The sequence below is a fragment of the Periplaneta americana genome, chromosome 3 (assembly GCF_040183065.1).
Source record: "Periplaneta americana isolate PAMFEO1 chromosome 3, P.americana_PAMFEO1_priV1, whole genome shotgun sequence".
Taxonomy (NCBI): domain Eukaryota; kingdom Metazoa; phylum Arthropoda; class Insecta; order Blattodea; family Blattidae; genus Periplaneta; species Periplaneta americana.
Genome location: NC_091119.1, coordinates 119834226 through 119850784, shown reverse-complemented (window position 1 = coordinate 119850784; position 16559 = coordinate 119834226). Strand labels below are relative to the sequence as shown.

The 16559-nt window shown below is 34.1% G+C and overlaps 1 protein-coding gene across 5 annotated transcripts in view; it reads right to left on the bottom strand.

Moving 5' to 3' along the window:
* LOC138696453 (cilia- and flagella-associated protein 91-like) overlaps positions 1-16559 on the bottom strand; it is a 95724-nt gene that overhangs the window by 65977 nt on the left and 13188 nt on the right. For 4 of the 5 annotated variants that reach the window (XM_069821443.1, XM_069821445.1, XM_069821447.1 and 1 more), the window contains exons 2-4: positions 1277-1353; positions 1072-1190; positions 42-110 (exon numbers count right to left, since the gene is read on the bottom strand). In XM_069821443.1, coding sequence (XP_069677544.1) covers positions 42-110; positions 1072-1190; positions 1277-1353 — 265 coding nt within the window. The remainder of the gene's footprint in view (positions 1-41; positions 111-1071; positions 1191-1276; positions 1354-16559) is intronic. The other variant, XM_069821444.1, reaches the window with a different exon arrangement.

Here is a 16559-nt window from a genome sequence, read left to right as displayed (position 1 = left end):
TCGTATACCAATCACATCAGAAGAACTAAATTCATACTCACCGTCGAAAAAAGTTAAATCTGTCTGAGCCATTAATATCCAATTTTCTCTTGATATTTTTTGTTACAGCTCTGTAAGTACAAAATATTAATGAATTTAAATACTATTATGGTCACAATCATGCCATGGTATGAAAGAAAAATTTCACAACCTCGAGCGGGAATCGAACCTGCGACTTCCTGTTCTCCAGTCAGGCGCTCTACCACTGAGCTATCGAGTTCTTCTCACGCCAAAGGCTTGGAATTATCCTTTCATATTGGCGACTCTGTTATAGAGTACTGTCCATAGTGTCTGATCTAGTCAGCACTGCTTATGGCTTGAAAGAAACTTTACAAATGTAATCTTCATCTTACGATGTTTGGTGACGTATACACGTCCGTTGATGTGACATATTAATGAATTTAAATACTATTATAGTCACAATCATGCCATGGTATGAAAGAAAAATTTCATAACCTCGAGCGGGAATCGAACCTGCGACTTCCTGTTCTCCGGTCAGGCGCTCTACCACTGAGCTATCGAGTTCGTCTCACGCCAAAGGCTTGGAATTATCCTTTCAAATTGGCGACTCTGTTATAGAGTACTGTCCATAGCATCTCATCTAGTCAGCACTGCTTATGGCTTGAAAGAAACTTTACAAATGTAATCTTCATCTTACGATGTTTGGTGACGTATACACGTCCATTGATGTGACAATTCAACGGACGTGTATACCATCAATCTCAAAGGATCTGCTAAAGATCAAATCACACATCTTTTATGAATAAACATCAGCTCACTGATAACTGCACTTAGGTCATGATCATTTTTATTTTCTTTTCCATATATCAGCAATACAACCTGCACTACGGTGATGTTAGGAATTCGTGCAATTTGTGAATACATAGTTTTGATACACAATCTTTACTGGTGCGACAATGGAGTGAGGCAAATTGTTCAGTTAAATTACTACTGTCAAAGGTAATGGACGCTCTTATGAAAATAGTACTTAGACACAATGCTGGAGTTCAAAATTATAAATAGAAGACTTACATCTGATGTCCCTGCCAACTCCTCTCAAACCATGGAGGCAAACGGTCCAGCCGCTTCATCATAATCACACATCTTGGATATGCATCACTGAACATTGTTTCAAACAATGGATGTATCTCCTGCCAAACAAAAAGCAAAAAGATTCTAACATCAAAAACAATTTTAATGTTTCAGAAATTCTATACTGATTTACAATGGTACTCACAAATTCTGCTTGTGTCTTAGATGACTCTGCAACACATTTTTGAAAATCCAATGGACCAGAAACCATGTAGTCTGGGTCTGGAAAAGAGAAAGTTAATTTGTTTCGATATATTTGGAAAGTCAATACATACAGCATCATTTAACTAAAACAAAATTGTTGGGAGAATTTGTTATAAAATTATACAGAAAGTAATATTTAAATAGTTAGTTAGTTGCTAATGCTCTGGCATACTGGATCTCCTCCATTTGCCTTCTGACTTCCCAGCAATATTTAACAAGTTGCTGCTCAGGAGTATAGTTTACTTTGTCTATGGTCTTGTATTGTAATAAATGTTCTCCATTCATGATGGAATTTGATGTTTCACACAGTACACTGTGTGGTGAGGGGTAGATGTTGAGATGATGCAGGTGCGCCATCAGACAATCATGTCCAGTATAAATTCTGAAGTGTGCTGTAGCAGTATTTCTGGAAGAATCAGGGATCATATTCTAGTTGTGTACAAATGTTTTCCAACATTTATTTTGACTTTCAAAATCACATTGATTTCTGATCTCTTCATTCATTCTTCTATTGATTAATAGTGTTGCTGTGTGGGTAATGTTTAAATTAGTTCAGCAATTTATTTGTAGTTTCAAACTTCATTATACGTAAGCCTATTGGTATGAGTACAAAATCCAAGGCACAAACAAAGAAATTTCTAATATAGTACTTAATGGCTAAAAATAAATTTGTATGTTGAACTTTGTTAGCCTATGCACAGAAGTCGACTATCATATTTCTCATGGAAATTAACATTTCACTATAGAATCACCATGAATATTTACTGCCACTTTCGAAACCGAGATATTTGTATCAACAAAAGCCGCCCTAAATAAGGGTTCGATAGAGCGGCCTACTAATCAATTCACAATGAACAATGATTAAAAACAATTATGTACAATTTGAAAGAAAAGAAAAACATTAAGATAAATGATAAGAAAACATAGGAAATCATTTACAATAAAAGTTTCTTTGGTACAAATGATTACTAATTATAGCTATGGATGATTTTAACACATGAGATCCTATGGCATCAATCGTTGCATCAGAAATTTTAAATTAAGTTGATTTAAAGTTTCTCGTGGGATCGTATTACGGTCACGGAACATGAGCCCAAAAACTGTCCAATGTGTGATGTGGTATTGTGCTCCAAGATGCTGACAACAAGGCTCATAGATGACTTGTTTTTCATGACACACCTCTTGTGGCTGTTGCTCATGCATCTCGAAACGGATTATGGGATCAAGACTGACACCCTTATCCTTCTGCCGATCAATTATGATGATATCAGCACGTCTAGTAGAGCCATCAGAAGAGATGCAACCAACCTCCTCATAAACCTCATAGGAAGCATTCTGACAGATTGAAGATGCGAGGAGAGAATGAACCGTATTATGTCTATTGATTCAGAGCAATTCTCCATGATGGCAGAAACCCAAGACGTAAGGAAGCGTTTCTTGCTCGTCGCATCTTCTGCAACGGGTTAAGTCAAGAGTTCTACCAGGGAGAGTACGTACAGGTATTGTATTATAGTTCATCTTAATGGCTTGCGTCCACTGACTGCTCGAAAGTCCCTTTTTGGTTGAGATCCACGAATTACCTCTCTTCCAGTGAGAATATAAAACAACTCCCAAACCTTTACTTTTCAATTTGCTCCATTGATGAAAAGAATCTTCACGCAATGCTTTTCTTACTTTTTGAGAAGAAATACGTTCAGTAATTGTTTGATGCAATGTTCAATTTCGTTTGGAAGATTCTTAATTTTCAAAAATAATAATGATATGTTTCTGCTTTTCCTGCATTGTGCACAGTGCGGAATTGGTTTTGAAACCCATAAATAACTTGAGTTAAGTTCAACAAATATCACAAGGTTATAAAACAATCTACAGGGTGATTTAGTGCAGTGGTGTGCATTCAGGGTAGTCTATGTATGCTATGCCTACCCTGACTATTTAAATATTAACAATAAATTTATTTAAAGGTAATATTAGTTTCAAAGTTAATATGAATAAATATCCATTTTTTTAAATTCGTCCTGTCTTGCCAGCGGCAGCATCACAATGAACTCTGCTGTACAGTCAGCCGTTGAAACCATGATCACATAGCCAGCCAGTTCTCTGTGTGCCACATTCTGGCTCCGCAACGAGCTTTCTCTTGCCTTCTATCTTGTCTTGCTGGCTTCTGACGCATGTGTGCTTGTTCTCTATATGCAATCGTTTGGCTTATGTCGGTCTAGTAGGCACTAAGTAGGTGTGCTTTTAGCGGTGATTTCTAATTCCAAGAATATTGGTATGCAAAAGTAGAAGTGAATAGTGTTTCATGGTTGATACGTAAGTGTAAATTGAAGTGTGTCATATAGGCTAATTACTTAAAATAAGTGCATAATAGAGAAAATGCTGAAAAAGTCGTTTTGATTGCCGATCTTTCAGTGAAAAAAGCATATTTGTAATGCAGGGAAGTCTACGTCAAAGCTCCCGGACTTGAAATTCAAAAAAAGGGGGCAGGATAATTTAGAAATTTTGATCAATATGAAAAAATTATTCGTGATACTCTCATGAAGTAGCTACACATTTGAAATTTAAGTGGCTGTACACAGCATTTTCTGAACTGTATGCGTTGACATCACTTGTTTTGTTCATACCCAGCACATCAGCATCGGTTGAAGAATTAAATGAATGAAATCACTTGTATGATCGACTCAAGGGTAAGAACAACCTAGACTTGATGTCAATAGAGAAAAAGAAGCTTCTCCAACATTTTACAGTGATGTTATCAATGAGTTTACGAAGCAAGAGGAAAGAATGTAGTTTTCTTTCAAGTAAACAAGATATGATTTCTTTAAAATTTTGTGTTATTTCTTTATTAGTTTCGTGCTCGTTGTCGAAATCTGCTAGACTGATTTAATGACCATAATACCGGTATATAATATACTTATAAAGCTGGATTATAAAATACTGCCGAGTAGTAGTGACATTAAGTTACCTATAAAAGGACAGCTTACCCTAAGGCAGCAGGCACTGCATGCCACTGATTCAGTGACTATGTTACAAGCTTTCATGGATGATAGAGAAAACAATTATGAACAATTTTCATATGAGAACTTAAGTTATGTCCTGAAATGTTCCGTTTGGTAGTAACAAGCCTAGATATGTTAGTCAGTGTGACCAGCTAGAATCGAAATCAAGACTATCACACATCTGTGACAGTGCATGAGGGTTGGTCACTAAAGGGAAACTAAGAGGTGGAGCTTAAACTGAGAGGATTCAATCCGGCATCAAATTGGAATATGGTGTGGCTTAATGGATAGAGCGTCAGCATGTAGAGCTGAAAATCCGGGTTCGAATCTCGGTGCCAGAGAGAATTTTTCTCCGCTCCTTCATCTTAAAATTATGTCAATTCTATTTATTTATCCCAAGTCACAATGGAAGTGTTGAGAGGGTATTTTCCCTAATATCTGCTCAATGGACAAAGAATGAAACTGCATGCTAATGAAGACATGGTGAAATATAATTTCAAGGACATGTCTTGTGAACATTTCAATAGTTATTTGTTACAAGATATAAGTTTGTCTCTTCAGACTCTTGTGCACAAAGTGGGCTCCACCGATAAGTAGGGTACAGATGTAATTCTGATCCAGCAACTAGTGAGAAAACTGACTAAGGTGAGCCATTGTTTTTATCTTTAATTTTGTTCATACCAATTTTTAAAAAGACCTTTTCTCAGCAATGTCCTCTTATTTTAGATTCCATGTCCTCCTATAGAATTTCTTCTCATGGTAACCCTATCAAGAAAAGGAAGAAATCTTGGAATGAGGTTCTGGTAGCTAAAGAAAATGGTGAAGTTAAAATTATGTGCTTGAGAGTGTGTGACAAAGAAAACGCTCAGATTTTCAGAATGGACGAAAATGATGTGTCTTATATTTCATATGAACAATTGAAGGTATTCTTCCAGAACCAACTATAAAGGTTACAGGAAACAAGACTCCATTACGTACTTTCTAGAAGTACTGATGTTCTTGAACAATCTTAGAACTAAGTACTACTTCAGTTGATTTCTATGTTTATGTCTGTTGTAATGTTGTTAAAATATTTTATTACAAATGCTGTGATCCAGGTATAAATGTGCAATTAATACAGGAAACGTTTATGACATTAAATAACTTTTAGTATAAAAAATTCTCAAGACATTTGTTTTATTAAGTTCACAAAGTTTTCTTGTTTTCAAAAGAAGTGTTCAATTCAAGGGCATATTTTTGTCACATCCGTCCTTAGTCATTTACGATGCTGCTATCTTAAGTATAGTTATAATTCTGCGACAATAATTACACAACAGATGCAAGGTTTAATGTACTACACTGTGATCCAGTATGAGAGTTGTAGCATGTACTGAAAAATATCGGGGTCAGTAAACTAGTTAAAAATGTTATGCAAAGTCACATCCGTCCACATGGAATCGCTGAATGGCAGCTAATGAAAGTGAATGGAGTAGGGTGCAAGATGTTAGCACCAAGTCAATAGTGAAAAACACCTTCAGTTCAAAACAATTTAATTGTGAGTGGTGGTTGTTGTTTACGAGTATTCATTCAATAATAATAATAATAATAATAATAATAATAATAATAATAATAATAATAATAATAATAATAATAAATTTAGCTTACCTTATGAAAAGGTTGCCAGATTTGACAAAGTGTATTACATATAATTTGGAAACACACCTAAAAGGTAAAATGATATACATTTGAAACGGTTAGGGAATCGAATATACAAAATGTCAGAAAAATTTATTTTTAGGCCTAGTCCAATCATTTTTCCCAGGACTCGTGTAGTAGTCAGATAATATCGACTTTCATGTATCAAGGTCGTGAATGTTTTTAGTCTATAAAAATTTTTTTCATTCAATAACACCACAGTAATTTTTATTTTTTAAGGTATTATTCATGTTAAGGTTCCAGTGTCCCACACTAATACTGATTCCTCTCCTTCCTCCGCTATAAACCATTATTCTTCGCATAATGGTTGCACCATTATATTTTCACTAAAAAAGAATGTGACGATTATGTGAAGAAATACGGTAATCCTGAAGTGACTTAAAAATTAAAATCACGTCATAAAGTGACTACTGTTATTCAAATCACCATTACATTGCGATGAAAATCGGAGAAGTATGTGTTTATTTTTATAATTTACATATAATTACACTATTTTGCTTAAAATATTAATACAATTAATTGAACAAATTAGTATAAGGTGTTAAGTCTGTCTGATCAAAACAATATGTCATTAAAATTGGTGTAAATATTAAAATAATTAATTTTTATTTATTTACTTGATTCAGCAGTCCTAAAATATTTAGAAATGAGTTCAGTTCAATAATAAACGTTACCAGTAGGCTACTCCATGACTTGACATATTTGAACAAACTTTTAAATGCTTCTATTTCAAAATGTGCTTTTAGTGACTTATAATACTTTTCCCTGACACCATAGAATTTAAAAAAGATCATTCGTACTATACAATGGATCCCCTCACATTGCATTTACCGGAAATGAAATAGCAGATGCCTGGCAAAAAGAGGTACAACAATAATACAGAAACAAAGTCAAGCATTTTCTTTCCATTCTATAAAACAAATTATCCGCAACAAATTAAATTTAATTAATCCAGAAAAAAGAAGCAGAGGACAAAATTAAAGGCAAATCATGGGAAATAATATCAAGAAATTCTACAAGCACCACAAAAAATTGTTGTCGCTTTGTTTAGATTGATGACAGGCCATGACTGTTTATCAAGCCATCTACACAGAATAGGAATATTCAGTACATAGAGGCACTCTTTTTTCCGCATAAATGATAAACGCGCCAAAAAATATATCAAAGCAATTTTAAGGTATCTTTACAAAATGTGTTTGTTTATTCATTTATTTAATTTAATGTCCAGACACTTGACACAAAGTCAAAAATTCTTTTAATGCACTACACTTTTGAACGTGATTCCAGTCCATAACACTATCACTGTCTTCGTACAAAACACAGGATGGTGATGGCAAAATGGAGATCTGATGAAGATGAGCAGCTAGAAGATTTTGACTATTAAGAACACGAACTGCTATAATTGTTTCTCTGCATGGTTGATGTGGGACGTCCTCGGAGATTAGTAGTGAAGTCCACTTTTTGCCTTTGCTTATTGTTTGGTGGTGTCTATGTACCTATCTCATCTTTGAAATCAGGGGGTGTAAAGTAGACCACCTCCCTGTTGTGCACCCTGGGTAATGCAAAATGCCCTTGATGGTACTTCCCATTGGAATTAAATGAAGTGATTGTAGTAGATAAAATATCGACATTACTTTCGGGAATTACAGTGAAAAGCTCGATTTGAAGCAAAACTGACTCATTTTGCGAAAAGCGCGAAATTTTAGCAATAAGTTATTTACAGAAAATAAGTTTCAAATTTTGTTTCAAGTTTATGTGCATGAAGTGAAAAAAAAAAAAAAAATTCCAGCTTGACAAAAATATAAATAGTTATGGACAAAACGTGATGTCCTTAATTCCAGGAAATATTAATGGATGACACTAACCCATCATCTTCATACTGTAGTGTGAACAAAAGGCGATCCTTCATGTGGTGGTGTGGGCCAGGGACATTAAGATTATTACACTGGAATGGCCGAATGGGTCTTGAAAAAAACTAACACAACCATGACGTTGCTATCATCGACCTGGTTGGCAAGTTGGTATAGGGCTGGCCTTCTATGCCCAAGGTTGCGGGTTCGATCCCGGGCCAGGTCGATGGCATTTAAGTGTGCTTAAATGAGACAGGCTCATGTCAGTAGATTTACTGGCATGTAAAAGAACTCCTGCGGGACAAAATTCTGGCACATCCGGCGACGCTGATATAACCTTTACAGTTGCAAGCGTCGTTAAATAAAACATAACATTAACATTAACGTTGCTATCATTTTTTTTAATTGGCTACTTTTTGTTTAAATACTGTCAATTGGACCTCGTATTTCTTTAATGATCATTGGTAGGTGCAGAGTACATTGGCGTTTATGGTTTTATTGATGTTCTTACTTCCACTAAAAGGATTATAGATTTTAGGCTGTATGAAAGTTGCAACATGAGACATTAGAAAAAAAGGAGTTATTTTATTCATTTGGAATTTTCCAAGAATCTCAGTTTTCGTATTTCTGGTAGGTAGTTTCCATCCATCCATGCGCCCATGTGCAAAAGTATAAGTAAAAATGAGGTAATTTGTAAATTACCACCAGATAATATGAATAATAAATTAATAAAATTTTAAGTACCTACTGTATTTATCTTTTATTCACATCCATAGCAAATTTAGGATATAATATGATAATTTTCTCAATTCTCCTTATCAAACATTTCAATATACCAAACTAAAGTGATAGTGAAATAATATTTTGCAAAAAAAAAGTTATATATGCTGAGCCAATTATTTAATGTTTAAAATTAGGAAATGTTACCAAATCAGTTTATTATGGAACTGGTAAAACGAGGAAAAAATCTGAAATTAATAAAAATGAAAAAGTGACAATTTTTTATTCAAAGTTTTACTGACTCTAAAAGAGTCATTCCACATCAAATCGCACAGCAATAAAACACGACCTTCTCGGAAATGGTCGAATTTTTTTTCATGAATTCCAGACATCAAATAAGGAGACCTGTACTGTTTTATTTTCACAATTATTAATTATTTGTGTAGTTATGACTATTTGAAATTACGCAAATTATGCGCGCACTGTTACATAAACTCACTTGGAACTCTGTGTCAACATATAATTGAGATTTGCGGTTTGGCGCATTTGAAATACTAAATACAACACTTTTTATTATTTTAGGCCTATCACAAATAAATTTAAAATTTGGCCTATTTTTTTAATCATTTCCTTTTCAAAGCAAAATTACTATATTAAATAGCCAAGTTAAAAATCTGAAAAAAATATAGACTTGTTCGCTGATGTATTATCTGTAAACTATTGCATTTATAAATGTGGGATCGGCACCCATACATTTGTAACAATTTATTTTCCGGAGGCATGCACGCACTCGCGACGCCCAGCTAATGAACTGCTTGCAGCCATAGGCTAGAAGGCTGCCCGCGGAAAGTTTTACGAAATTCCCCGTTGCATCTGATGTCACCATACTAATCATCAAATGATTAATACCTTAAGGAACAGTAAATATCTTATCTAAAGTTATTTTATTATTGTCAGCTCAGATAAGAGGGGAAGCCCTTCACAGTGCTGTATGCAGTGGCGGCTGATTGACTGAGGCAAGTGAGGCCGGGCCTCAGTCACTTGCTTAACTGAAATCAAATTTTGTTTTTATGTAATGTATTAGTTATTTCAATGAAGCATATATCGCTGTATAGAAGCATTTGAAAACTTTGTGATGTATATAGATCTGTTTTGCAGTAAAATTTGTTCCTGAGGCTGGATCGCTTGTGCCGGGTCTGGCTTGTGATATATATAGACCTGTTTTGCAGTAAAATTTGTTCCTGAGGCCAGAATCGCTCGTGCCGGGTCTGCTTTTGAATTTTCATGTGTCTTCGCGGGCTTTTGAGGTTGCGCTTAAAACGTTGTAACTGAGGCACAATTTGTCTGGCCTGGTCAGGTTTCACTCCTCCCAACCATGGGCCGGCCTCAAGGGTAGAGTGGAGTGGGAATAGGGTGACTTGTCTTCCTAAATAGGCCATAAATAACAAACATACCAGCTCTTTGGCAGGCGGAGACCCACACTATTCTCTCCTTTTATGTCTTAGTTTATGACTTAAGCGAGGGTGTTATACTATTGTACTTCGTAGTACAGTAGTGAATCTGGGCTAATGTTGTTATGTATTTCGAGAAAATATAAACAGAAACAATTGCGAGAAATAATTCTGGTGTAGTTAATTCATTGTTAGAGTGTCCTTTTTCGAGAAGAAATAATATTGAAAGAAAGGAAGTTTTAAATAAAGAGAGAGCCTACCAAGATACCTATGACATCACTGACAATTTTTCTGACAGATAATCTTAAAACGCGAGTTTCTATTACATCCTGGTATGGGCAACATAAATGGTTAAGTGGAGTCATTCCACGTCAAATCGCACAGCAATAAAACACGACCTTCTCGGAAATGGTCGAATTCTTTTTCATGAATTCCAGACATCAAATAAGGAGACCCATATTTTTTTATATTCACAATTATTAATTATTTCTGTAGTTATGAATATTTGAAGTTACGCAAGTTATACGCGCACTGTTACATAAACTCGCTTGGAACTTTGTGTCTACATATAATTGAGATTTGCGGTTTGGCGCATTTGAAAGACGAAATACAACACTTTTTATTACTTTAGGCCTATCACAAATAAATTTAAAATTTGGCCTATTTTTTTAATCATTTCTTTTTCAAAGCAAAATTACTATATTAAATAGCCAAGTTAAAAATCTGAAAAAAAAAAAAAAATATAGACTTGTTCGCTGATGTATTATCTGTAAACTACTGCATTTATAAATATGGGATCGGCACCCATACATTTGTAACAATTTATTTTCCGGAGGCATGCACGCGCTCGCGATGCCCAGCTAATGAACTGCTTGCAGCCATAGGCTAGAAGGCTGCCCGTGGAAATTTCCCGTTGCATCTGATGTCACCATACTAATCATCAAATGATTAATACCTTAAGGAACAGTAAATATCTTATCTAAAATTATTTTATTATTGTCAGCTCAGTTATTCACAGTTTATACTGTAATATAGCCAAGTGCTTGATGATAGCAAGACTGGGTAAGGCAGTAAACTTTATGGCAGTAAACAGATGGCATGAGAGAAAAATAATCAGTTTGGGTTTGAATTTCGCGCAGTGACGTGACTTCTATACAACATGAGTGATGGTAAAGATGGCGTAATATATAACAAGTGTTTAAATCCATTTACCTTCCTAATCACGCTTTTAAAAAGAAAAGTACACTAAGACGCGTAAGTCGCGACTTATTGATAAAGCTCAATTTAAAGGAGTCTTTGAGTGTGCAAATATGTTATTTGTTCCGTAAAAATCAATCAATTTCCGCATAGGTCAGGTGAAATTATATGTGAAGCCGGTAGTTCTTGTGATATTAATAAACATGACTCAAATGAAAGTGCGGACAGAGAAAGTGATTATCCCAGTATTTCTTCTAGCAGTTCTATGGATACAGTGCTAGAAATCAGTAATATTGAGGAATTAAACAAGAGTTTGATGTCAATAGAATCCCCTATCAAGAAATGAAAGATACAACAAAACGATACCCCCGTGAAAAGTTTCAAAAGTAAAAGGCTCCCTAGCATGTTAAGTTTTTCATGTAGAAGATGCATCATCATCCATTCAAAAGTCAGCCATATTTTATTTTTGACGGAATGCAAAGAAAGTACAACCTGAAAATTACATAGTTATTGCAGACTTTTCTGAAAATTATTCATTTGTAATACAAGATTCAATACAAGGTGTGCATTGGAACATATGCCAAGCCACAATACAGTACAATTTTAATTTTACTTCCTACTTTATTTTATTTTATATTCTCTTATAGGCCTATTAATATTATATCTGAACTGTGACCGAACACGAGTGCTGCTCATTCGGTCTCAAATTTTGTTAATACTACTGCATCTCCTTTTTTTATATTGATTGTATTATTTTATTTCTATTTCTCTTATTTGTAATTATATTCTTTATTCTGTATATTTAAATAAATAAATAAATAAATCCTTTCGTAGTATATTTCAAAGGAGATACAGAAATTCGTCACAAAAGTAATGTCATCTCAGAAACCATGAAACATGACACCGATCCCTTTCACTTTTTTCAATCCGAAGCAATCAATTTCTTAAAGCAAGAATTCAACGATATGAAAAAAATCATCTACTTTTCCAATGGATCAAGTTCACAATACAAAAAAAAATTAAAAATAATTGCTTACATGAAGACGATTATGGAATTAGTGCTGAATGACACTTCTTTGCAATGTCGCATGGTAAAGGTCCACGTGTTGGCATTGGAGATACTGTTAAAAGACTTGCCACGAGAGCTAGCCTATACAAGATCCTATAACAACACAAAAAAACTGTTTGATTAGTCACAAAAAACATTTCTAACGTGTCATTTATATTTTGTCCATTCAATAAGCACAAAAACCACACTGAAAATTTGCAGGCCAGATACCATAATCTAAAACCAATAACTGGTACATTAAAATTATATTATTTCATTCCGTTGTCGAAAACTGAAGATTTAGTAAAACAATTTTCTTTCAAGAAAGAAGGTAGGCGAATGAAAATTTAAAATGTGAATGAAAAGAAACATTTGAAAAGCATAATGTACAATTATTTGAAGATATCATAATAAGTAAATTAGCAGTGTTTCCTCGAGTAACTTGATCTGTACTGGGTGTAATGTTGCAAAGTTCAGTCAATTATCCAGCGCCGATAAACCTCTTAGCGCGCTTTAAAGCTTCCCGTCCACTGCTGCTGCGCCGACCGCTACACATTCTGTCATAAGTAATTAAATTTCCATTAAACTATTGGAGATCCCATTCTGATTTTTTCTGGAATTATTAAGAATACTTCAGTGCACCTAATAGGCATTTTTTTAGATTTTTAATAGGGCTATTTCACATTGATGTATATGTTTTAAAAATTGAATTATAAAAAAATATTTGAAATAATTATATTAAAATTAGTTAGTAAATATTTAATAAAAGACAGTACTTTAAGCTTTTAAATGCATTTTTCAAAAAAATTTTAACATCAATATCGTCAGAAATATGACGCTTTAAATGTTGCATTGTGCGACATTTTTAACGAATTTTAACATGTAATATTTTAAAAACATGTGGAGGAAATAAAAATAGACTTGTTGGTTTATGAGACCCATAGAGTTGGTAAAAAAAATATAAACGCAATCAGAAATATGAAGGTCAAAATTTGTATAATTTTGTGCGATTTGACGTGGAATGACTCAGTGGTAATGTGGTGCAAAATAAACTTCTCTGTTGGCCTTATTTGTTGCTGTCAAAGGAAAAAAAAAAAAAAAATTAAAAGAAAAGAAAGAAAGGGAAATTTCAACACATAATATGGGTTGCTTCATCACACTGATACAATCACTGAAACTCGCAGCATAACAGCTTTTTTGGTGAAATTATTATTTTTCATTATTAGTAATAATAAGACTAATATTAATAATAATAATAATGTCCTCAGGTTGCGGATAGAGGAGACGGCCTCCAGATATGGAGGGTAGCTGCGAATATATTGAATAAACAGTCGTGGACAACCGATAAGGGGTGGTCCTCCAGCTTGGGGGTTGGGCGAAGGGCTAACAACCCATCACCATAAAAAACAGCTTGTTACGTATCCCTACAATAAGCCTCGGAATAGGACTGATTCTCTGGCACGAAAGGAGACCGGAGGGAAAAAGACCTTTAGGGAGGCCGAGACGTAGATGGGAGGATAATATTAAAATGGATTTGAGGGAGGTGGGGTATGATGATAGAGACTGGATTAATCTTGCACAGGATAGGGACCTATGGCGGGCTTATGTGAGGGCGGCAATGAACCTTCGGGTTCCTTAAAAGCCATTTGTAAGTAAGTAAGTAAGTAAGTAATAATAATAATACAGTAATAATGATATTAATAATCTAATAACAATAATAATTAATATCATAAATAAACATTTTCTATCAGAGGCACTTATACTAGTTGCATCTGGCCTCACCGAGGATTTCGATCACCGGCTGCTACTGGCTGTATGTTTATACTGTAATATAGCCAAGTGTTTGATGATAGCAAGGCTGGGTAAGGCAGTAAACAGAATATAGAAGAGAAAAATAATCAGTCTGGGTTTGAATTTCACGGAGTGACGTGACTTCTATACAACATGAGTGATGGTAAAGATCGCGTAATATATAACAAGTGTTTAAATCCATTTACCTTGCTAATCACGCTTTTAAAAAGAAAAGTACACTAAGACACGTAAGTCGCGACTTATTGATAAAGCTCAATTTAGAGAAGTCTTTGAATGTCCGAATATGTGATTCGTTCCGTAAAAATCATTCAATTTCTGGATAGGTCAGGTGAAATTATATGTGAAGCTGGTAGTTCTTGTGATATTAATAAACATGAATCAAATGAAAGTGCGGACAGAGAAAGTGATTATCCCAGTTCTTCTTCTAGCAGTTCTATGGATATAGTGCTAGAAATCAGTAATATTGAGGAATTAAACAAGAGTTTGATGTCAATAGAATCCCCTATCAAGAAAAGAAAGCTACAACAAAAATGATACCCCCGTGAAAAGATTAAAAAAGTAAAAGGCTCCCTAGCATGTAAAGTTTTTCATGTAGAAGATGCATCATCATCCCTTCAAAAGTCAGCCATATTTTATTTTTGATGGAATGCAAAGAAATGCACAACCTGAAAATTACATAGTTATTGCAGACTTTTCTGAAAATTATTCATTTGTAATACAAGATTCAATACAAGGTGTGCAATGGAACATATGCCAAACCACAATACATCCTTTCATAGTATATTTCAAAGGAGATACAGAAATTCGTCACAAAAGTATTGTCATCTCAGAAACCATGAAACATGACACCGATCCCTTGCACTTTTTCAATCCGAAGCAATCAATTTCTTAAAGCAAGAATTCAACGATATGAAAAAAAAATCATCTAATTTTCCAATGGATCAAGTTCACAATACAAAAAAAAAATAATAAAAAAATAATAATTGTTTACATGAAGACGATTATGGAATCAGTGCTGAATGACACTTCTTTGCAACGTCGCATGGTAAAGGTCCATGTGATGGCATTGGAGAAACTGTTAAAAGACTTGCCACAAGAGCCAGCCTATACAAGATCCTATAACACCAAAAAAAAAAAAAAAAAAAAAAAAAAAAAAAAAAAAAAAAAAAAAAAAACTGTTTGATTGGTCACAAAAAATATTTCTAACGTGTCATTTATATTTTGTCCATTGAATAAGCACAAAAATCACACTGAAAAATTTGCAGGCCAGATACCACAATCTAAAACCAATAACTGGTACATTAAAATTACATTCCCCCTACTTTCATTCATTATTCTGGTTCTGGTACAAATCCAGACTTATTACTAGTAACATCAGATATCCATCACGAAACCAAGAAAAAAATAATTGAAGACCCTGGATCTGGCCATAGAGTCATCATTGCTTCTATCCATTTCCACCAAAACCGAACACAGGCACCCTACAATAACAAAACAACATGGAACTTTAAGAAAGCGAATTGGAAACTATTTACAACAGAACTCGACGAACACCTCAAGGTCAACACACCACTAATGGAAAATACAAACTCAGATAGATTGATCAAATATTTCTGTGAATCTCTTCTTAAAATTGCAAAAAAGCACATTCCACGAGGCAAATAAAAAAAATACACCCCATTCTGGACAGAAAACCTGAATTTATTGAAACAAGATAGAGATAAAGCAAGAACCAAAGCAGAACATAGCAAAACACCAGAAGATACTCAAGATTGGAGGAAGAAGACTGCCATTCTTAAAAAAGCAATCATAATAGCAAAAAAGAACATTTTCAATAAATTTATTGAAAATATGAATTACATAACCGAAATCGCTAAAACATATAAATTTCTGAAGAATATTTCCAATACACAGGAAAATACTAGCCAACCTATTATTCATAATAACAAAACACTAACAGATAGTAGAGATATAGCAAACGCATTTAATAAACACTTCTCAATTTCTCACAGATTACATCCCAATATAAAAAAAAACTGACAAATTTATCAAAAGAGAATTACATAAAAATAATAAAAACAATATTACTAGTACAAAACCTGAAATATTTCATCAAAATTTTACTTCCAAAGAATTAACTCTAGGTATACAAAATTTAAAAACCAAGAAATCTCCTGGCCCCGACAACATTACTTCCGAATTTTTTAAACATCTGGGGGAAAAAGCGAAGTCTGTACTTTTATCCATTATCAATTTATCATGGAACACCTCAATTCCTGCAGCTTGGAAAAAAGCAATCATTATACCAATTCACAAAAAAGGGAAAAATGCTCATGATGTTAATAATTATCGGCCAATAGCACTATTAAGCATGATAGCAAAAACCATGGAGTCCATGATCTCCAACAGATTAACTTGGTATTTAGAATCCCAAAATCTTTTATCACCAAGACAA